We start from the raw sequence: 21633 nt of genomic DNA, 5'->3' as shown, positions 1-21633 counted from the left end.
ATGATTGGTCCAGCACCCGGCACCAACAAACAAATGCGCTCAGGAATGATAAAAAGGGCCGTCAGAGTAAATTGTTCATTTTCTTGAAAGATTTTCTAGTCCATTTAGGAAATGAGCATGGTATAGTATAAATGACGTAGTGTGTCTAGTTTTTGTCAAGTTTCCGTCACTTCTATCATCAATTATTGCAATCTTGAAGTTTTCTGACAAAAAAATAAATAAATATCTGCATTCATATATAAGAAGTGTAAAGTGACATTTGTGTTCTAATCTTCTTGTCATCTCATCTTATAAACCAAGCTCTTTCTTTTTTTTTCTTTAAAGTCATAAAAGTACGATTGCCTGCCCTCTAAAACTTGAACAATGTCGCTCTCAAAATTCTCTTTCATAGCTTTGCTCTTCATGCTACTTTGAAATCTAAGTGAAAGTTTGGCACCTAGTCATCGGACGTTATAGATGCAATAATGCTGCCAGACAACAGGCTGTTAAATGTTCTCAATTTTCTAGTGCTGTACAACACAAATCAAACATAGGCACCACCATTGTCTATGTTCATCAACAATATCTTTCAACAATATCATATGCTCGTAAACAAAAACAAAAAAAAAGTGTCAAATTTGATGAGAAATGTATGAATCTGGAGTGCATTGTACTATAAAATTTTAATGCATAATCTTTTCTGATCTTCTTCATTGCAAGTTGCAACCACAAGAGGAGTATATCTGAACTCGGATTCCAAAAAGGGTGTAATGTAGAGAGTAGTGAAAAGCAAAGATGGTATATTTTGAGGGCGGCTAAGCATAAAATAATTTACCAACTTTCCCATAACTATCCAGACAGAGGATGATAAATGAAAACAAATGTGCATATAAAATTAAACTTTTCTTGTTGGGACTCGAGGTGTATATCCTGACACCTGACCAGAAAACCAAAGTTAAATAGTGCTTCCTAGTTTTCATACGCCTGCAAAATTCCATCCTTGTAATCTGTCTGTTCCATTCTAGTATATAATGCCTTGAACCTTGAGAGCTAGGGGGTGAAAATCTCTTTATCAATACTCATATAGTATTTCTTTCCTTCCATTTTCAAAAGCTTTCCTAGGGAACCCTATAGGGAGATTTCCTTCCATAGCCTTTCGGTGCGCAAATTCTTTCACTTTTCCTTGGCAATGTGATCTGTTTTTACTTCTCTCAGAATCATTTGGCATAATGCAAGTTTCACTGTTACCCCACTGTGAAATGAGTCATGTCTCCTGATGACACACTTTATTCTCTCTTCCTCTATTGGAATCTTTTCCACTGCTCTAATCTTAACATGAAAAGCAAAAGCTGGCTCTTATTCCGGTCATATCAATTCTTTCTCTTTTGCACTTTTGACCATAAAATCTAACTACATAACATTCTTGTTCGTCCTCTCGGATCTTGTGCTTTACCAGCCCTATATATGCTCCCTTTCCTATAAGAATTTCTCATCGTAAAAAGAATATTAGGGGTATGGCAGTTGATGTATGCTCAGAAGTTTCAAGTCCTGTTGTAAGTCCAAGAATCTCATTTTCTCATGATCTTAGGGAAACAGATCCAATTCCACGCGAACGCTACCAACATCGATCTGATGCATTACTTTTGGAATCCATTGATTTCAATTTCAGCATCAGTCAAAGCTTCTCACAGGGGCTGCTTTCATCTGCAGATGAGTTGTTTGCAAATGGCAAGATCATTCCTACAGAAGTCAAGAAAATCACAACCATCAAGCCTGGTGAAGAAACAGCCTCTAAAGAAATTTATCGATCTAAGCCAATTTCGTCATGTTATCGAAAAGATACGGCCTTTAACTTCTCAGCTGCAGCTACAAGTTCAGCCACTGACAATGCAGATACAGCCCTGAATTTAGATACAAAGAAAAAGAGTTTGAAGGAGCTATTGTCCATCAACCCTGAAACTGAATCTGATGAAGAAACAGAAGAAGAAAAGAAGCCATCATCCAAACCTTTTTGGCAGTTCCGAAGAAGCAGCAGTTTGAATTTAAATAGCAGTAGAAGTAGCACCTTAATCCGATCCTTACATTTTCTCTCACGGAGCAATTCAACTGGTTCTGCTCCCAATCCAACAGCATCAGGGGTACCAAAGGTTCTGAAGAAGCAGCATTCCCAGAAAGATCGGCCACCATGGAACAAGCGAATAGATTCATCTGTACCATCATCCTCCGGTCATTATTTTTACTCACATCGAGCATACAGAAGTCCTTCAAGAAAGAATTATGAAAGTGGAGTTAGAGTTAGTCCCGTACTCAACATTTCACATGCTTGCATTTCCAAGGGCAGTGGAAGTTTATTTGGTCTTGGTTCTTTGCTCTGCAGCGGGAAGTCCAAAAAGAAGAAAAAGTGCAACCAGTGGATTTAACTAATCATTTTAATGCAGTTCAGATTTCATGCTAGATGCCTTTCTCAAATCACTGCATAATTTCCATTACAACACAATGTATTAACAAACATGACGATTTATACGGAAGAATACGATTTATTTACCTGGTGCACAAATGCAAAGGATCATAATTAAAGGCTAGGCTTGGTCTACTGCACCAATGGCAGTTCTCGTAGATTTCTGTATTCTTAGAATTAGACTAAATTGAGTTAGATAAGTCGCAACGAATATTTTCTGCACTTCACAACTCAGGAAGAAATTGATGAATTGCCAGATTACTGGTTTTATGTGCAGTAGCATCTACTCTCGATTAACAAGAATGATCTAGCATTACATATGTTCACCTGGACCTTATGGTGGTCATTGTTTTCTCTCCAGCACACTCGCAAAATTTTGTCCATCACCTATTTTCTACTTAGCCAGCAACGATTTGTTTCGCACATCTGGAGAGCAGATTGATTCCAACTAAGCATGGAGAACATCAAAGCGAGAGTGGCCGTAAAACCCATGTTAGATATCGGCATAATCTGTAACTTTCTGTTGCCAAACTGATGTACTCCAATCATTCTTAAACCAGTATAAAATCCAAAAAGTCTGGCAATGAATCCGCACAAGGGAAATCCGCAGCTCTATTTAACCCATGGGGGGAAAAAAAAAGGAACACGAGACTCTTAAGAAGTTTTAAATTCCATATCCTTCCTCATCTTTGAGTACATTAAGGAAGCACTTGTCTCGGTGTAACCCAATTCAGATTGCATGGCATTCCAGACTTTACAAGCTATGTCCAAGTATAGTCTGTTATCCTCACATCAGAAAAGGAAGCAAAAAGAATAGGTGGAATAATGTGAAGCTGAGCAAAGCGAAACAGGGGAACCACGACAGTGCAAGGTCTTCAACTAAAATGATCCGTCATAAGATGTTAGATGAGTATTAGTTGGACTCTCCATGGCGAAGAAATAGGTTGAACTTCGATCTGACCTCTGCAGGAATGCGAACAGGACGGTAGCTTTTGTCAAGCCAAACAGCCGTGGCTTTAGCCTCCAATATGGGCTGGAAAAACGAATAGACAAGTTTTAACACGATGAATCCTTGATAAGTACAATTAAAGCTTAAAGACAAAATCTGAACCTCTTCATTTGGCAGCTTGAAGATGAAGTGTTCAAAGAACAACCGAGCAGCTGAAGAGTCAGATACCCTAACCTTCACAACAAACTTGTCTCCACTCTGATCAAATAGACAAAAGCATGAGAACTGGTATCACATCCTAAGCTAGCAATGAGTCTCAGCAGTCCTCCTAAGCTCCGCTAACTGAAGCACAACATAGTGTTAGTCGCTCCTCGTCCACTTCTCTAACTACTTTATTTTAAGCGCAAAACTCATTTACAACTTGAAAAATGTCCAACAAATACATTCATGCTGGTGCTGTAAGGGGTCCCCCTATATCAAAATCTGAGAAATCAACCTTTCCACGTAAATATTTATCTTTTTTTCCTTTTTAATTTCAGCCTTTAAATCACATTAACCAATTCAGACTAATTTGATTACTGTCCAGCAATAAAACAGCACTTCAATATATGGAGTTTAAGAAAAGTCAGTGCACAATTATCTTCACTGATGTGGGCGATCGTGTTTGAGAGATGACTTCAGATTTCGGAATGACAATGGACCCAACAATTACTGATCAATAATAAGAAGCGTGAAATGCTTAGCGAAAAAGATGCAGAATGGAATACCTACACGTAAAGGTGCAAGAAACTTGAGGGTCAGTTCTGACAATGCTAATGAGTCACCAGTGCGTGCAACTGCATCAGCTTTTACACCGATCCTCTCCAGAAGTTCGTGACGGCCTGTTTAAGTTACGAAAGTAAAATAAGAGCTTTTTGGAGAACTATGATGGGAAGTCACCCATTCAAAGCACACAAAAAATTGTCTCTATATATCCTATCCAATCATGGTAACACCATGTAACTCAATCAAGCACTTAGTACTACATTTTCATTTATTTTTTCTGGCCAGTTCAAGGTATTTGGTACAAATGGCAGTTTATTTAGCAGAATGATGGTTCACTGTCTCACTGTAAATGTCATGCCTGAAAAACCATATCCCTGATCAGTTTAATCTATGTGAGAAGGAAAGTCTCATCTTTTCATCTCTATGCTGTTGCAGTCATTTAAACACACTCATCAGGCAGTATGAGTGATCATTAAGAAGGCACGAAAGATTAGTTTTTGTCGGATGATAGTCAGACCATGTCTGAAAAGTATATCAAAATTATTGAGGTGCTATGCAGAGTATATAGCACTTGCATTTGTAAAACCAAAGAAAAGCAGAACTGCAAGTGATATGTGGTTGTAACCACAACTTAGACAACAAAGTTTATACCTCATCGCTAGACATCCACTTCTAAAGCTTGAACTTCATTTATCTAAATTTCAAAACAGGTTGAGAATGACAAGACTTTCTTCTTGCTTATGGTCCTAATTCCTAAATAATCTACTAGCAATGGATAAGTTAACATACTAAAAACTTTTAGCTACTTTAACGAGTGTGTATCATCAAAATGCTAAAACTTTTACAAGAGGAAGCAGCGCAACACAGATAAGGAAGCGCTTGAAGCAAAGAAGAGGAACCAAATGCATCTAGTGGTAGATATAGCAATCTGTAATAAGATTTCCCGCTAGAGCTTTTGCTTCTGGTAATCAAAATTTACGGATATCAACATTTGCTCTAACCCCTCAACAAAAAAGGTAAAGTTTGCTGGCATGTCCTAGAAAGATGTTCTCAGCCGAACTTACGAACAACAAAAGTTGAAAAGCCAATTCTTTAAGTTCAGATAATTTGCATTCATGACGAAAATCGTAGGCTACAAGACAATCAAGCTAATCATGAAGTCGTGAAAAAAGTCTCACCATGCTGGCAATAACTTGCATAAACGGCATTATTGACAACACCATACTGATCCAACTCATAATCTCTGACTTTGAGCTCAACTTCATGGAACCCACCCATTCTGCCAAGATATAAACATACTGCTGGTTAACATAAGCAAAAGGTGTTTTGTCCACAATCACACGACAGCTACAATAAAATCTAAATCCTAAACCACATGCTGTAGACAACCACAATAGCATTGCATCTTCTTAGGAAGTGAGTACACAATTTATCAAGAGTGGTCCATTTCCAAAAAGGCTAAATCTGAACCGTTGAATTACGCTCTGCATTTTCCAACCCATATAGAGAGATGTTCACTACCCAGTCTAATATTCATCAGATAAACACTAGCACGGCATAAAACAAACAAATAAGCAAAAAGATGAATCCTTTTTCACAAACAACAAAGTCCACCAAATTCAACCTTCCTAAAGAGTTTCAATAAACTTGTAAAACAAAAGAAACTTTCCCTTCCTAAGTTTCAAAAAATCGCAAGCAAGAACAAAGCGAAAGAAAAAGATTAAGAATACCAATCCACCTCGTACATTAGTCACCATTCTGATAGCTAAAAAATTTGGCAGCATAAAAAAAAATTGGATTTTCAAATCCCATTTTTTCTTATTATTAAAAATGAAAAAGAGTCCAAATTGGTATCCTATTTCAGAAAGAGTTTAATAGAAAGCACCCTCATGGCCTCACTTCACTCAAAGGAGGTTAAAAAATTTTAAGTACCCTTTGCCACCTTTGAAGTCCAAGATTGCAACAGATTTTGAGACCCTTTTAGCCAGAATGGGAGTTGACTTTAGTGGTGGAAGCCGGAGATGCCGCCGGAAGCTGAACGGAGAATTGGGTGATCGCCGGTGAACATTGCACCATGGAGCCAGAGCACGTGAGGAGGTGGGAAAGGTCGAATGTGACATTTTCGTGTTTGTCCGTGATTGTGGCCTTTTGGACTTTGGATATTTTGAGAATCAATTTTGGTGGGCTTTCCTTCCATTTTCTTCTTGTGTATTTTTGGGCGTTACGATATAGCTGCCAGCTCCCAAGTTCCAACACCTTTGCCGCCGTATTCATGTCACGTGCACGATACGTGTTCACCAAATGTCCATTTTTTTTTAATTAACATTCATCGCGAGGACCTTTGAATCTTAAAAATTACACTTCTGGCACAAGTACTTATTACAAAAGTACTTTTAAACTAGCATCTTGACCCGTGATATGCATGGATTTATATTTTAATTCAAAACAATATTTATTTATTACAGTATAGGATAAAGTATATGAAAAAGGTAAAAAAGTTTAAAGAAGTGTTTGCGTAACATGTTAAAAAAATATTTATTCCGTAAGTACAAAATGGATTTTCTTAATTTTAATATCTTAAATAAGTTGAAACCAAATTTTGTTAGCCTATTATCTGTCAATATATGATAACAATTTGAATAAAATAATTTAATTTATAACGATTTACATGATAGTGTAATTGTAAACTTATTTATCAATATATCATGCTATACCTATATATAAAAAATTTTAACATTAAAAATATAAAGTATAACTAATTCATTTTCCTCAATTTTATAAAATTTTTCTCTTCATCTTGTAATCCTAAAATTGTTGAGTGTTTATAGAATAATGTTCTTCATAAATTTTAATATAGATTTAAAATAATATTTGTAAGATGTGTTTTTAAAATTTTCAAATGTATTAAAAACTATCACCTTTTCCATGATCTCTTACTTGCTAATTGGTTATCCGTTGCCTTCTATGACTTTTAAATATCTTACTATGGTGTCATCCTTCCTGTCATATCCTTACAATCCATTTTTTTTTCTCCCCTCTCTTTGTCCAATCTTGTAGTAGTTTACCTTTCTTATTCGACTTTTTCCACTACTCTTTAATTCCTTGCTATTCTCTTTCTCTCGCCTATAGCTAACCTGTAACTTTCTGTTTTTGCCACCCAATTTCCTATTCTTTTCCCTTGACCATTCTCCTAAACACTTTAAATTTATAATTTGTTTTTCTAGGCTAGTAGTACTTTTTTTTCTATTTAGTGATTTCATAATCTAGGATTTACAAATGGTACCATTATTGATATTTTAAATCCATGACCAATGAATATTATTTTCTTTTTGTTTTCTATATAATTTGCTATTTTAGTTAGGATTACTAAGTTGAAGAGTAAAATATTGTTATTTACTTTTTTACTTTTAGTAGGGTTAGTGATTTTCCTATTTATGTACCCTTACATTTATAGATTTCAAATCAAATTCCAATATAAGTGGACCACTTCCTACTTTTAAATTCAAAAAACATGAAATGATATATAACAATTAAAAAAATTTAAATTTCTATATAAAAAAAAAAGAATGAAGAGTTATAAGTATTCTGATTTAACCATCCTAAAAATAGAATAAGGAGTTATAAGTATTTTGATAAAACCCTCCTTACAACACATATAGATATAGAATGAGGAGTTATACAAATAGAACGAGGAGTTATAAGTATTCTGATAAAACCCTCCCTACAACACATATAAATTGTCAAACGGGAAATTAGTTGTTAAACATTAAGAAGTACTTTTAGCATTTAAATTACAGGAAATTAATTACCAAGCACCCCAAAAAGTATTTTTAATGGTTAAAAGTGTTTTTTCGTAAAAGCAACGCAGCCCCCAAATGGGGTCTAAAGCTAAGAAGTATGATCAAGAATAGGCATGATTGTTCCTTTTTTGTCATGCAGCATTTTTTGTTGGTCAGACGAGAGAAGTGTTCATTTACAATTCTTTTTTTATACCATCAGGTTTAAATCATATGCTACATAACGTGAATTCAAATTTGAATTCGAATCATGCACGTGTATCATACATTCATTGCTATTAGTGTAAAAAAAAAACCATTACATTATCATTGCAAAAAATGTTAATTCATATTTCAAATATATCAAAAAAAAAAAAGAGTTGAACTCTATAAGGGTTGCTTAAATTTGGATCTAAATGAAGCATAAAATTGGGATAACCAATAGCGCATACATACTCACGTAACATTTCACAATCCAAAATGTACTCAGCTAGTTAGCTGTGAAATTTTCTATTTAGGTAACATGCATGGTTGGCTTTGTGATATCCAAAAGTTTTTTTTTTTGTGTTATCAAAGAGTTGAATACACACGTATCTCCGCCATCGCCATAGCTAATTAACAAGAAGTTGGAAGTTGCCCGCTTCCACATTTTTTTTTGGTCATTGTTAGTCAACAACACCATGAAGTTGTACAGCAATTCGTTTTGGAGTTTTATGCTTCCAATTATTAATGAAATAATAATCAATATCTTATTGCAACAATGGAGGTTTGAAAAGTCCATAACCAATGGTGGATGCTACTATTACTGTCCCCATTGTCCAGCACGTGTCCTCTCTCTCACGGCCCAGCCTAGAATAGATTATTGGAATTTGGAAGCTCCGTTAAAAGTCCTTGCCGCGCATTAAATTGCAAGGCTCACGGCTCTTCTCAGCTAAAGTCTGCCATGGTGTTCTCTCTCAACCTTCATTCTCCCATTTGGCATTTGCCCGCCAATTCCCCGCTCTATCCCCTTCCACTCCTTTTCATGACAACTATTCATAAAACAGTCACGATCCCTTTCTTAACATGCTTTTTTCGGATAGAAACAGTAGAAAGACTGATTAATTGCCGACAAAATAACACATTGTCTTAGGGGTAACAATCAACTTTAATCACTTGAATTGGTTCAATAGTCAAACTAGAAAAAAAAAAAATTTTACTGTCAACTTCAGAGTTCGGGTGGGAAGAGTGTAGGGAGGGATGGAAGGTAAAAGAAAAAAGAAAAAAAAAAATTTAGCATTTTTTATTTTCTCATGCGTTTGACGGGTATTTTTTTTGTGCATCTGTATGAAAAATCTGCTGCAACAACGGTATCATTGAAGCTCCTTCAATCTGCTTATACAGCAGTTGATGATCGTCTTGTTCTACTAGTCGATTTATCTGCGGATTTTAACACAGAACAGGAACGGGGATGAAGAACTTGTAATTTTGCTTCTATGACCAATTATATATTCCTGGTGTTATTGATCAATTGGGCCAATCGGCACTGCTTCCATTCGATACATCACATCATATAAAAGATGGAATGTACCTTTCCGAAACACTAACGATCAATAGTTCATCTTCCATAATTAAGTGATCACTCTGGCTCTACATAGGGATCAATTGTGCAGATGTCATTTTCTCTAATCTAATAATGGAAGATTCATTACAACAACGGATATCACCTATTCATGATAACTCGCTCTCCCTGGATTTGAAAAGGATTTTGCTTCTAAGCAAACTGTCTGGATCAATTGGTACGACATAGAACATTAAGGTTATCACAAGTTTTGTCAAGCTGTCAGGTCTCAGGTGACCCTAGTCTTTGGACAAATCGTGTCTTTTAGATTCTGTGGTCAGCAGTTTAATGATCAAAACTACCCTAATTGACTATAAACAGTGCAAGAAAAAAAAATAACTCCAGGGCTAGATTATAAAGCTTCGTATCATATAGCTGTGCTGCAGATTCATACATGGATGTTCCCCAGCTGATTTTACACACAATTTGGTGGTAAAAATATGAAGAAAACAAACAAAGGTGAAACACTACATTCGATAGTTAAAGCATTATTGTATGGGGTTTTCAATCACTACAAGTATAAGGATTGGGGGTCACAATAAGTGTGGAATCAGGGAAAAAAGATCACTCGGTAACAACGATCTACAGGATCAAACACTACAAAGATACATTATTTCATTGCAAGTTAATTAAGTCAAAGAGGCCAAGAGGTATGAAACTGAGGAAGTTCACCATATCCTTCTCCCACCATTTTCTCTAGTCCTTGCGCTTCACACCCAGGAGGTCCCTAAAGAACAAGCCATTCCTCATCAATGGCATGAAAATGAAACTCACTGACAAACAAATGTTATCTAGTTTAAAATAAGCTCCTTTCACAAGTAGCAATTGAGTAGAGTATAGCTCTTTTCTCCTTTTTTCCTTTCTCTTTATTATTATTTTTTTAAAGACAACTACACATAATAACCAGGCCTGCCGGAAATTTTGAGAGCAAAAGTATCAGAAGATTCAATTGAAAATTGACAAAGACTCAACGTACTGGGAAATTAGCACATGCTTGGGTTGGAGGTACGGCATCCATGTCCAACGAGTTGAAGTCATAAAATAGACTTGCTGCAGACAGTTTCATGGAGAGAAACTGAGAGAAAGACAAGAATAGATCAACAAAGAAGCGAGTAATGAGGTTTAAAAAAACAAAGTACAGTATGTTGGTTTTCTTTAAAGGAAACAACATACATCAATCTGATTTTGCAAAGAGCGGACATAATTGATTATTACATCCAACATGACTGCCATTCCCATAGACTGCAACCATTGATGAATGATATCAGTTAAAAGAAAAACAGAAGAAAAGGTGGAGTTCATAACTGAAGAGAGGAGAATAAGGGACTCAATGAAGATTAGGCTAGATTATACTACTTTGCAACCTTATAAAGGGATGCATCAAAATGAATTAAATACAGAAAATTTGAGGAGAATTATTAGCTTGCAATTGAGGAACTGCAAAATAAATATGTCGAACGTACTTACCTTGTAACATCCTGGTACTAGATCTTGCAAACATCTGAGCTTCTGGTTTATTTTCTCTCTTCGCATCTATAGAGCAGATGGAAAAAAACCCCATTATTAACTTGATTCTCTACCCCTTTTTTTTATGATAGGGTTAATGAACTCATCAAAACGTTTTGGGATAGATCATAATCTAGTACAACATCTGAGATATATTACCTGTTGCAAAGAATAAATAAATATTCTTTGTGTTTCCAGATTGATGTAGAATGAAGCAAACCAATAATCATACATATGAGATACTATTACAGTACTAACCCTTTCGGCCAGGCTGTGACTATCAGTTGCTTGGCCTCTCTTTGCTCGTACATGAACAACTTCTTTTGGCTTCTCCGTTTCCTTACCATTACTTCTTTTTCGCTTTTTTTCCCCATAGTTCTATCAATAACCGCAACGCAAAAAATTTAATTTGCAGAAAAAATCATCTTAAGATGAAGAAAGATCAAGTAAATTTAAAGTTAGCACAAGAAACATTACTTGGAAAGAAGCCGTCTAAGAAATAAGAATTACGTACATAAGTTCCTTTAGGCTTGTTTACAGGAATTCCGGCACTTGCAGAACCACGAGAAGACGAATTAGCCAGATAGTCTGGTTCAGACAATGAGTTACTATCGTTGCATCCATGGCTGATTGGAACACCCCCTTGAGGAAAGAATTGAGCTGCTGACTCAAAATCTAGTGGAACTTGAAGATGGTGATGATGGTTGGCATTAGGATTATGGGATGTATCATTACTGAAACTAAATGGGATTTGAGATTGTTGACGATTATGATCAGAAAATCCCACATGGGTAGTCAAAGACAGCAATTCTTGAACATTTGGGTTGAAACTATCGATTTCAGTAAGGCTGTTAACCACGTCCATGTTGGAGTTCATCATGGCGGCTGAGATAGAAGATTTAAGATTGTTCTCCTTGATCTACAGTGGATTTTATCCTGAAAATGGACATATATACTGGATAACAGTTCTCGGTTGGTATGCTAGATTACGTAAGAGTCGTACTAATGTTGTCAAGTGTAAACTCTGGTTGTAATACAGGAATTAATGAACTGGATAGCTGGCTCAGCTACGATACTGGGTTCGATAGTCAAGACGCGTAATAATTTAATTTGTACTTTTTACATTATTCATAATATATACTTTCCAACACGAGCCGTAATACTAATATTTCGTATAAAGAAATTAATTGGGTAGAAATTAAATGAATTTGTTTTAATCATGCATACAAAATTTGTACTACTTGCTTCAATATAATGTACCGTATAACAGCAAAGTATTTGTATAACAACATTTGTTTCATATGCGTTGAGGCGATACATTTTCAAAGAAAAGAATGTATGTTCAGTTCAATACATACATGAGTTGTGTGGATCAGAATCGTTTTTTATGCTTTTTTCTTAAATTATAACTATTTCATGTATTGTATATAGAGCTCGTTTTAAACTGAATTCTTGAATTTGCTTTTAGTTTCTCATCCTAAGTTATATGTGGTTCTTAACTATTTTATCATTCAACTGTTGGCTTTTTACAAATCTTAATTAAAAAGTTAAATTAGAATCAATCAAGAACAGACCGTAATGATACAAGTCTCGTATGTTGTATAAATTAACTCTCCTATTGTATTCTCTATCAAAAGCTAAATTACTTTATAAACGTTATTATTTTGTCGTCTTCCTATTAAATTTAGTGCTGTGAACTTTTTCTTTTCTTTTCTTTTTTTTTTTTGAATGCAATAGTTTGTTGTCTTTTAAGTAATGATTCGGATTCTTCCAAAAAAAAAAAAAAAAAAACTTTGCGGGTCCACATTCACTTTTCAAATTTAGTAAGTCGGACCACAAAACACCTTTGATCATGTACTCTACAAATTGAGGTTGCAAGTAACTCATTTCACACTTAGGCGTTGAGTTTCAAGGAAATGAGCAATGGCCGGGGGTGTGATTTCTTGATGAAATTTGCTATCATTCAAATCAAAGCTTACTCAACATTGGACTCTCGAACTTTTGGGATGACATATCTTTGGGAAGAGATATGAGACTTTTACTTGAAACGTAGACTAATGATGTCATGAGTGCATGATAATTTTGTTAGGTATTCATGAACCATTTGTCATGGGGTGAAAATCAATCACATCCAGGGGTCATGAACTAATCAAATCCAGCAATAAACGATAACTAAACAGTAAGAGCTATGGTTGGTTTCTATTGTCATTTGCAGAAGTCAGTACTATTCAAGACTTGAAGATCATGCGAGCACAAGATCGAAAAAGGAAAATTAGAGACCTAAATGGAAATGGCTTTCTGTCCTTGCATCTTTTCCATAACCTGTCATATACAACTTCACAAGGATATAATCGTGCAGTAGAAGGAAGAATCTTGATCTCTTCTTACTTAGCATCAGCGGATTGCTTGGCTGCATATGGTTAAATAACATTAAGTTCAATTCAGAAGTTGAGTGCTTATTAGTCCAACATAGATAAGTTTCTTTGTCTTTATACTTGGGGGAAAAGATCGATGATATTATGTACCACCCTTACAAACCGAGCCTTGTATTTATACTACAAAAACTCGTGCAGACAATTCATGTTGTTTAAAATTTTCTGGTGAGTAAAGAAACTAATTTTTCAAAAGAAATTTACATGAACTACTAGATGTTCAGCAATACTTGGTTTCCAAATGTCATTGCAGCGACAAGGGGGAATGTGCTTAACGTGCTAAATCTAAAAGGCTCCATAACTTTTACGTTCAGAAATATACTTGACATGTAGAAGATGTTTTTGGAAAAATTAATAACATGAGTAATTATAAATCACAGTTCGAAATTCAGCTACTTTAGAACTAGTATATTAATACCACCTAAGACCAAAGTCTAAACTAATCAAAAAGATTATCATGAAGCAGATTGTCATCATTTTAGCTACTTTTTGTCAATGAATATGCAAGTATTTATGTATGTCATATCACTTCCTGAAGGTCTTCATTAGTTTGACTTGTTCAGTTGGAAAGAAATATGCATTAGTGGTAAAACTAGCATATGATCATTTTTGTGCATGAGAATCTCCACTCTGTACTGGCGGAGAACTCCCAACCACCAATGATGAGATCGATTGTCAAAAGGTTATCTTTTTCCCCCATGAATAAAAATCAGTGAACTTTGCCAGAAAAATCAATGAACAAGCCATCCATAGTACCCCAAATGACAATCAAACAATCACACTTAAATAAGTTTCTGCATTGAACCGAATCCAACTTCCAATGATCAGCTTAAATTCTTGTTGTTTCAGTACATTTGGAACTTACGAACTGATTGATTTGATAATGCTCTACCGATATTCATACACTAAAGAATGGTGCACCATACTTCAAGTAGGACTATCACAGACGCGCAAAAGATTGTGATCAAGACCTTGGAACATAGCGATGTACTACTTATCTTCTATCAAAGTTGGAAGATTTAAATCACAATAATTCAATCACTACACTAAAAACACTGCATATTGGTGAAGTGTTGTGTCACGAGTTTATCTACCATTCGTCTTTGCCTAAGATTTTGAGCTGCTTTTTCCATCGAACTTTAAGAATAGCCTATAAACGGTTGCCACACTGAACAATTTGTAAATTGGTGGGTTAAACATGGCCACGTAGCCCTCAAACAAAATTCTTTTGTTTTACAAAAAAACATAACGGGGAACATTGCTTTACATGGTCTGGTTTGGACCACGAATCAAGTTTGCAGCATAATAATTGTCCGAGCCCCTAAATCAGATATTTATGATTTGAAGTTCAAATTGTACTATTACTTGGTCATCATACTAGGTCCATTTGGATGGTCACAATCTCTAAAATTTTGTTTTCGATCATTAGCTAAACTTATTTTTCTTGCTAAACTTTTATGTTTTCAATCACTTTTGCTCTTATATAAATCACATCCTAAGCAATGCTATAACATTCTTTTAAATGCACGCTGACCGGATCACGATTGCAACACTTATGCAAGATGAGGAATAGATAATGCATGAGCGAATGACATGACATTTCATGTAATGTTCTAATTCAGCACATAAACAAATAACACAAAGAAAGAAAAAAGCTACTTAATTGAATGCAGTAAACTCCAAGCCTTAGAAGTTTCAGAATGTACAACTTTCATAATCTTATGCAGCGTATTACAATTGCATAAACTTGAAACCAAAGGGTCCAAAACTACTTCTTAGAGAATATACAACTTTCATAATCTTAGATTGTTACTGTACACTCGAGTCTTTGATCACAATGTCGGAAAAAATAATCACAACTAGAGAAACTAGATTATGGTTTTGACGTGAATACATTCGCTTTGCTTAAGGTAACATGCCTCCACTATATTATTACTAGCTTTGTGACAATTCCCTCTAGAAATTATAAAGTCAAACTAGAGTTCCTGACAGCAATATAAAGAAGCTCTCACTATAACAATTTAAAAAATTTGTATTTGGATTTGAGTAGAAGAAGAATAAAAAGTAAAAATTATGTTTTTGGATGTCTGAATCCTCTTATTTATAATGTATAGACACACTTAAACAAATTAGTATGTTTTTAGAAAACACCCTTAAATGAATAGGTACATCTTTCAAATGAATGGACACTTTTTAAAAGTAACACTGCTTTATTTTAGACATAAATCTAAATATTCAACTTACATAACTGTTAATTGAAACAAAATATTAAAAACTAAAATTAATTAAAATTAATTTTGGATCATTAAGTATATACTAACCCAATAGTCAAACAAGAAAAATGTTAAGTGAAATTTTGGAGTTTCCCTTCAAAATTTCCCACCATCTAAATTTATTTGAATTGATCCGTAAACTTCTATAAGCTTTCCACAGATTTTTCAACGTTGGGTCATCACTTACCATGTCCAACATACCAACTTGACCAGAATTTTGATTTAGGCATCCAATAATCCTCCAGTTGAGTGCAATTTCTACTTATTTTTCACATATATCATGGGTACAATTTCACCTTATTTTTTTTCACATACATCACAATACTCTAGTTCCATTTTGGGTCCGCCTACCTTCATGCAGGCTACGTACTTAAATCCATGCACGTAGTTGTTGTAGACCTGCATTTCACTTTTTCTTATGCTACCCATTCCAAGCAAAAAGCCAAGTTTAGCTTCCCTTAAATGGCCTCATGCAAAAGCAAAGTATTGATTTTTTTTCACACACTTTCATGTTTTGGGTGTGTACAACCTTGAAAGAAACTGTTACTCATGGTGCCATTTTGGAGCTAAAATTTCCTTCACGGGATTATTTAATACTGATATTCATATCTACATAAGGTCCTGCGTCGGCATTTTGGGCTAGAAAGTACCATAGGTTTAGAATTGAGTGAAATCTGTGATCATTTATGAAGAAATCTTGAGCACAAAGAATAAAGTTGGTATGCTTTTGCCGGCTATTCCCTCCATCCAACATCTATCGAGATGTCTAAATGTAAGCCATATTTTCCATGCCTACCCTAAACTGAAAGTCCTCTTTTTCTATGGCGAACGACCCTATAGGGATGGGTTTATATCCTTCAGTCATATCTTGGCGTATGTAGCTCACTTTTCAATTGACATGGGGTTTAGGAAAAGCGAGAAGTGTTATGCCAATGTCATTAATCAATAATCACAAGATATTAATAAACTTATATAGGAAACTACCAGCTGCGTCGCAATTGAAGTTATATACTATGCTGTCCAAACATACAAGTTTAATTGAAACCAATGAAAGATAATTAAGGATCCGGATCTCTTGGTTACTTTCCTCCATTTATTTACAATGAATGCATAATTAAGACTGAAACCTAATCCAAACATTCCATTGTTTTATCTCAATTAATAAGCTATAACATAGTAGATAATTTATTGGATAAGATATTACCGTTTGATTTCTATGAAATGCCTGGCGGCGCACAAGTACTTAAAGTTCAACATTATATATGTGGAATTGCTCAGTCGAATGCCAAAACATTCTTATCTATTTCGTTTGAGTTTTGGCATGCAATTAAGTTATATTAATCATGAAGAGTGTTATGAATAATTTTGATTTTAAGTGGAACATTCCTTGTTTGGATTGTGATTTTTTGCAGAAAAATGATTAAACTTTGTATGAACACCTTTTCTAATTATCTTTTTATTTCATATATATCAAATCATTACAGTACATTCTTCTATAAAAACTCTTAAAAATAGCAATTCAAATGGGCTATGATTCTAATGTGATACTGACCATCAGTACATCATGAGTTTTGAGAATATATATAGTTACCTGAAAATTCTTCTGTTTGAAAAATAAAATGTGTAGAAATCAATAGAGTGTTTGAGTAATACCTAGTCGTGTGATTGGAAAAAGAGCAAAAAGGAAAAAAAAAAGAAAAGAAAAAAGAAACAGGCCCATGACTATAAGTAAAAAGTGCATTCAGATTTGTCGTTATTCGATTTGGACTGATTCGGGCCCACTTCTCCAACTGGCCTAATCTAAGACCTAGATGCCAACTCAGTGATATACCCACTCTAACAAACCCTAGGCCAGACTATAAATTCTTTGCCTACTTCTCTTTTTGCAACTCTCCTACTTTCCTCCCAAATTAAATCTCTTTTCTCAACCAACTTCAGTTTTGAGAAGCAAAAATATGATACGACAGTTTAAGAAAACATTCAGAGGCTCAAAACAAAAACAAAAAAAAAGAAGAAGAAAACATTCAGGAATTCATGAAATGAGCCTGTAAATTGGGCCTTATGAACACATATTTTATTTGTTAGGAAAATTTACTGCAAAATATTTTATATAAGGGTTTGGCTAACTGACAACCATTTCACTCTCAATAGATGTTCGTTAAAAGAGGTTTCAAATGTTAATTTTGTTACAAAGGTGTTTTTTTTTTCAAAATTTTTCATCTACCCACTCCTTTTCGCACTCTTTCCTCTCTCGAGTGTCAGCCACAGGATTCGAACCCTGAACCTAATAAATGAGGGAGAACTCTAAATTGAGAATGTATCTAAATGCAATAAATGTGAGTGTAAGTATTCATATGATGAATGAAGTATAATTTAGATGTATTAAATCAAACAAAAAGGGAGAGGGTTGAGTTAGGTAATAAGGGGGAAGGGATTATAAGTAGAAGGTTTCGAGTTCAAGACCTTTCATTTATCAAAACAAAGAATTTTTTTTTTAAAATTAAGCAAAGGGGACCGAAAGAATAGAAACAGCCATCAATCAGTCTGTCCTCAAGTTACGTTAGTTTACTTTCAAATCTAATGGCTTTTAAATGGGACTACTTTCGGCCCACTTGTTTGACGAGCCAACTCCCAAAGGCTAGAACTGACAGGCTCAGAATAACTGGGGGCCCAAAGATGCCAGCGAGCCTCACTAAGTTTTTGTGCCAGCAAGAATTTTTTGTTAGAACTTTTTCGTTTTTAAGGTCTTTGTTTCTATAATTATTAATTATTGAGACAAAAAATTCTTCTCCCCTGTCACTTGAGTTACAAGCAAATGACCTGTAATCTAAAATTCTGAATTTACAAGAATCTTATACTCAATTCCATTCATCCTACCTATACAAACGGTAAAATTGGAGGAGAAAACAAAGTTTTGGGCAAGAGAATTACAGTACACTGGAGTTTTTTTTTTTTTTTTGAGTGTAAAGAAAAATTAAGTGCAGCACAGGATGGCTAATTTAATTTTTAGAGGGCAAAGGAGCACAGCAGTCAAGAATAACAAGAAGAAGAGGCATTTTATTCACTACATACTCTTCTTAATTACCATACGTCCAAGTAATTAATTATCTCTCAAGCAAAACATTTGATACTTTTTTTTTAGTACTACTTCGTATAAGGTACATTTGAACGATAAATTTAAGAAAGAATCATTTATCTTCTGCAATATTTAACAAAGAATTCGTTGTCCCGCAGTTTACACCTATAGCAGGACGGCATTCAGGTCCAGAAAATACAAACAAAATACTTTAAGGACAAACAGAGGATTGAAGGATTAGGCAGTGTACCTGTTGTTGTTCAGAGCCTGTACCACTGAGTCAACGTCGAACCCTTCAGTTGGATGAAAACTCTTTATTATATAACATGTTGTTTATGACGATCCAAATACTGCTGCTTCTTCTTCTTCTTCTTCTTCTTCTTCTTGAGCCGTATAACCAGAGAGAGAGAGGAAGGGGAAGCAGTTGATATTCGAATAACTCAGGAGTAAAATGCTACATCAGGATGCAAGACAATTCAGTCGAGATAGAGACCTTACTTTTCATTTAACAAATTAAAATTTAATTCTAGTGAAATTAAATCCTCAGGGAAAGTAACAAATCCTCAGCCCATCAATGGAAAACGAAGATGATGTGATGCATAAGCAAGTACTACTACATAGGATATGGGGAATGCAACCAAAAGGTTACCTCCTAAGGGAATGATTTTTGAATTCCTAAGGGAATCATGTGCAAGACAGTCCAGTACAAAGTTACAAGTTAAATCAATCTTTTCCAATTCTCATTATCCAAATAAGAGAGCCATCAGCCTCGTGCCCAGAAGATGCCATCATCACCTTCCAAGAATTTAATTGCCATCAATCGTGTCCATTTCTATCCAATGCTCATGACCTGATTGATGGTACGAGTGTAGTACATCATTCACATGGTTTTAATCAAGATTAAATGCAGTTTGATTGATTCGGTATCATTTAGAAGAGGCAGTTTTTGTAACTGACATCAGGGATTTGTAGTTTTTTTTAGTCGTTTTAAGTTTTCTTCATGACTAAAGAAACGTTTGCATTAACTATATAGGGGTAAAAGTAAAGAACTCATTCATTTTCTAATGCTATTTCCCTCTTTTGAGATGGATGGAATGGACGCAAGTAATTCACTAATTTGTCTATGGAAGCTGGCCTTGGTTTACAAGTGTAGAAAATATGCCTAGCTAATGGAGACTCCCTTTTTTTTTTGGTAACTTTAAGCTTTTTATGAAGAAGTTTTAAAAATTTGTATCGGACCAATTATCTGATAAATTCGATCCCTAATAAATCGAAGGACTCTGATCTCAATTAACTTAACCATGGACCAAAATGATCAGACGAAAACAGTAACAAGATCAGATAGAATCCAGCATTCTTGTGTTCCCATCTTTTTCTTCCGCAGCCCCCACCAAAACTTCTACGTTACTTATCTAACTAGAGATTGGTCACCAGACAGCTCCGCTGTCTGTCCAAATTTATGAACAGACGTATTTCCTGGCAATTGTTATCTCTTTTTCTTCATTCCCCCTCAGGAATGTGATAAAAATATTGTGAGTTTGGTATAGGACAAGTTGGACCTTTGTACTACGTAGAAACTACAATGTGAAATCGCTGAATACAAGAGCCATGAAGATGTACAGCTGATTGGCTAATTATCATGCATTCATCGAACTCTATATAGGCAAACAGCTATCCATAGACGCATGCTCAATCAATATTGCCAGCTGCAGCAAAATAGCTACTTCATTCATGACGCCATTGAAAGAGCACATCTCAGTTTAGTCAATTCAATTATTGAAGGCAAGCGTCTCATGAATAAGAACCACACGAAGATGTCTAATCTTCTTGCATCCAAAAATAGAAAGGTGGCCAAGCATCTATCTCTTCTTGTCCTCACTAGTCTGCTCAAAATAGAAAGATGTTCTTTTTACTCAGAATAAACCCTCTTCACAGTTTTCATAAACTCCAATAATTGATTCTCATTCAGTCCCCTTTAGCTGAGTCTACATCACATCCGCTCCTTTAATTCATCTAAGAAAAGGAGCTAGGGCTATTGCGTTAGGGACCTAGTGAAGTGTAGGACTGCTTTCATATCTTCATCAACTCAATGCATCACGGCCTACCTTAGTTAACTGCTTGTTTACTTTCTAAACCTCCTTTCACTGGCAGCATTAGATCAGGTGGGATTAGCGATATGTTAAGAAATTTGCAGCCCACATTTTTAAAAAAAAAAAAAAAAATTCATTATTTAAAATCCAAACCGCAGCAAAATGTGTGCTATCTTACTTTGGGCTAAAGCGCTTATGGCACCTTAGGCATTAGCAAAATCCAGCCCAATTTTTCCGCTTCTCCCTTGAAATTTTCCCTCATTGCTTCATAAATCAATTGTATCAAGACACCTCAGGCTGGGGAGTGGGGTAGTACAAGGACTAGCAAGATAGGAAAAGGTAAATAGCAGACAACGAGGTAAGGTGTGGAAGGAGACATCATTTGCAGTCCCTTTGGGACAGAAATTTCGCGAAAATTGATGAAGTCCAGAAATTCGACACGCCATGTCCTTTGCAACAGTGCCGCCTATTGATCAAACCAGTTAATCCCACGTTTACCATAGAGGCATAGACTTCATAGAAATATCATGTACAGTCTAGTCAGGCACGTTTCCTGCAATTAGAATCAATTGAACTCGGAGAAATGAGTAATCATTCCCCATGAAAGATTACCGATTTCATTTTCAAGACATCTTGCTTTTCTTTACTCTCTTTTCTCTAGGTGTTGCTTTGTTCTGTTCTTCTAGCAATCTGTATCAAAGCATTCATAGTAAATGCTACCCGGTTTAT

General features: G+C 35.1%; 3 protein-coding genes across 3 annotated transcripts; 1 reads left to right on the top strand and 2 right to left on the bottom strand.

Moving 5' to 3' along the window:
* Positions 1-795: 795 nt before the first annotated feature.
* On the top strand, positions 796-2713 carry LOC113751209 (probable membrane-associated kinase regulator 1). The gene has a single exon (XM_027295135.1). It carries the CDS (start codon positions 1494-1496, stop codon positions 2397-2399), a length of 906 nt encoding a protein of 301 aa, XP_027150936.1. The 5' UTR covers positions 796-1493; the 3' UTR covers positions 2400-2713.
* A 378-nt stretch (positions 2714-3091) lies between these two features.
* On the bottom strand, positions 3092-6328 carry LOC113751210 (acyl-acyl carrier protein thioesterase ATL3, chloroplastic-like). Its single transcript, XM_027295136.1, has 5 exons — positions 6084-6328; positions 5330-5430; positions 4158-4267; positions 3549-3644; positions 3092-3470 (listed from the first exon to the last, which is right to left on the bottom strand). Exons 1-5 carry the CDS (start codon positions 6269-6271, stop codon positions 3351-3353), a joined length of 615 nt encoding a protein of 204 aa, XP_027150937.1. The 5' UTR covers positions 6272-6328; the 3' UTR covers positions 3092-3350.
* A 3622-nt stretch (positions 6329-9950) lies between these two features.
* On the bottom strand, positions 9951-11898 carry LOC113752582 (transcription factor bHLH75). Its single transcript, XM_027296687.1, has 6 exons — positions 11548-11898; positions 11292-11411; positions 10995-11060; positions 10701-10769; positions 10504-10602; positions 9951-10254 (listed from the first exon to the last, which is right to left on the bottom strand). Exons 1-6 carry the CDS (start codon positions 11896-11898, stop codon positions 10162-10164), a joined length of 798 nt encoding a protein of 265 aa, XP_027152488.1. The 3' UTR covers positions 9951-10161.
* Between the last annotated feature and the right edge of the window lie 9735 nt (positions 11899-21633).

Source organism: Coffea eugenioides, chromosome 11 (assembly GCF_003713205.1).
Source record: "Coffea eugenioides isolate CCC68of chromosome 11, Ceug_1.0, whole genome shotgun sequence".
NCBI classification, from domain to species: Eukaryota; Viridiplantae; Streptophyta; class Magnoliopsida; order Gentianales; family Rubiaceae; genus Coffea; species Coffea eugenioides.
This window is presented reverse-complemented; position numbering and strand designations above follow the sequence as displayed.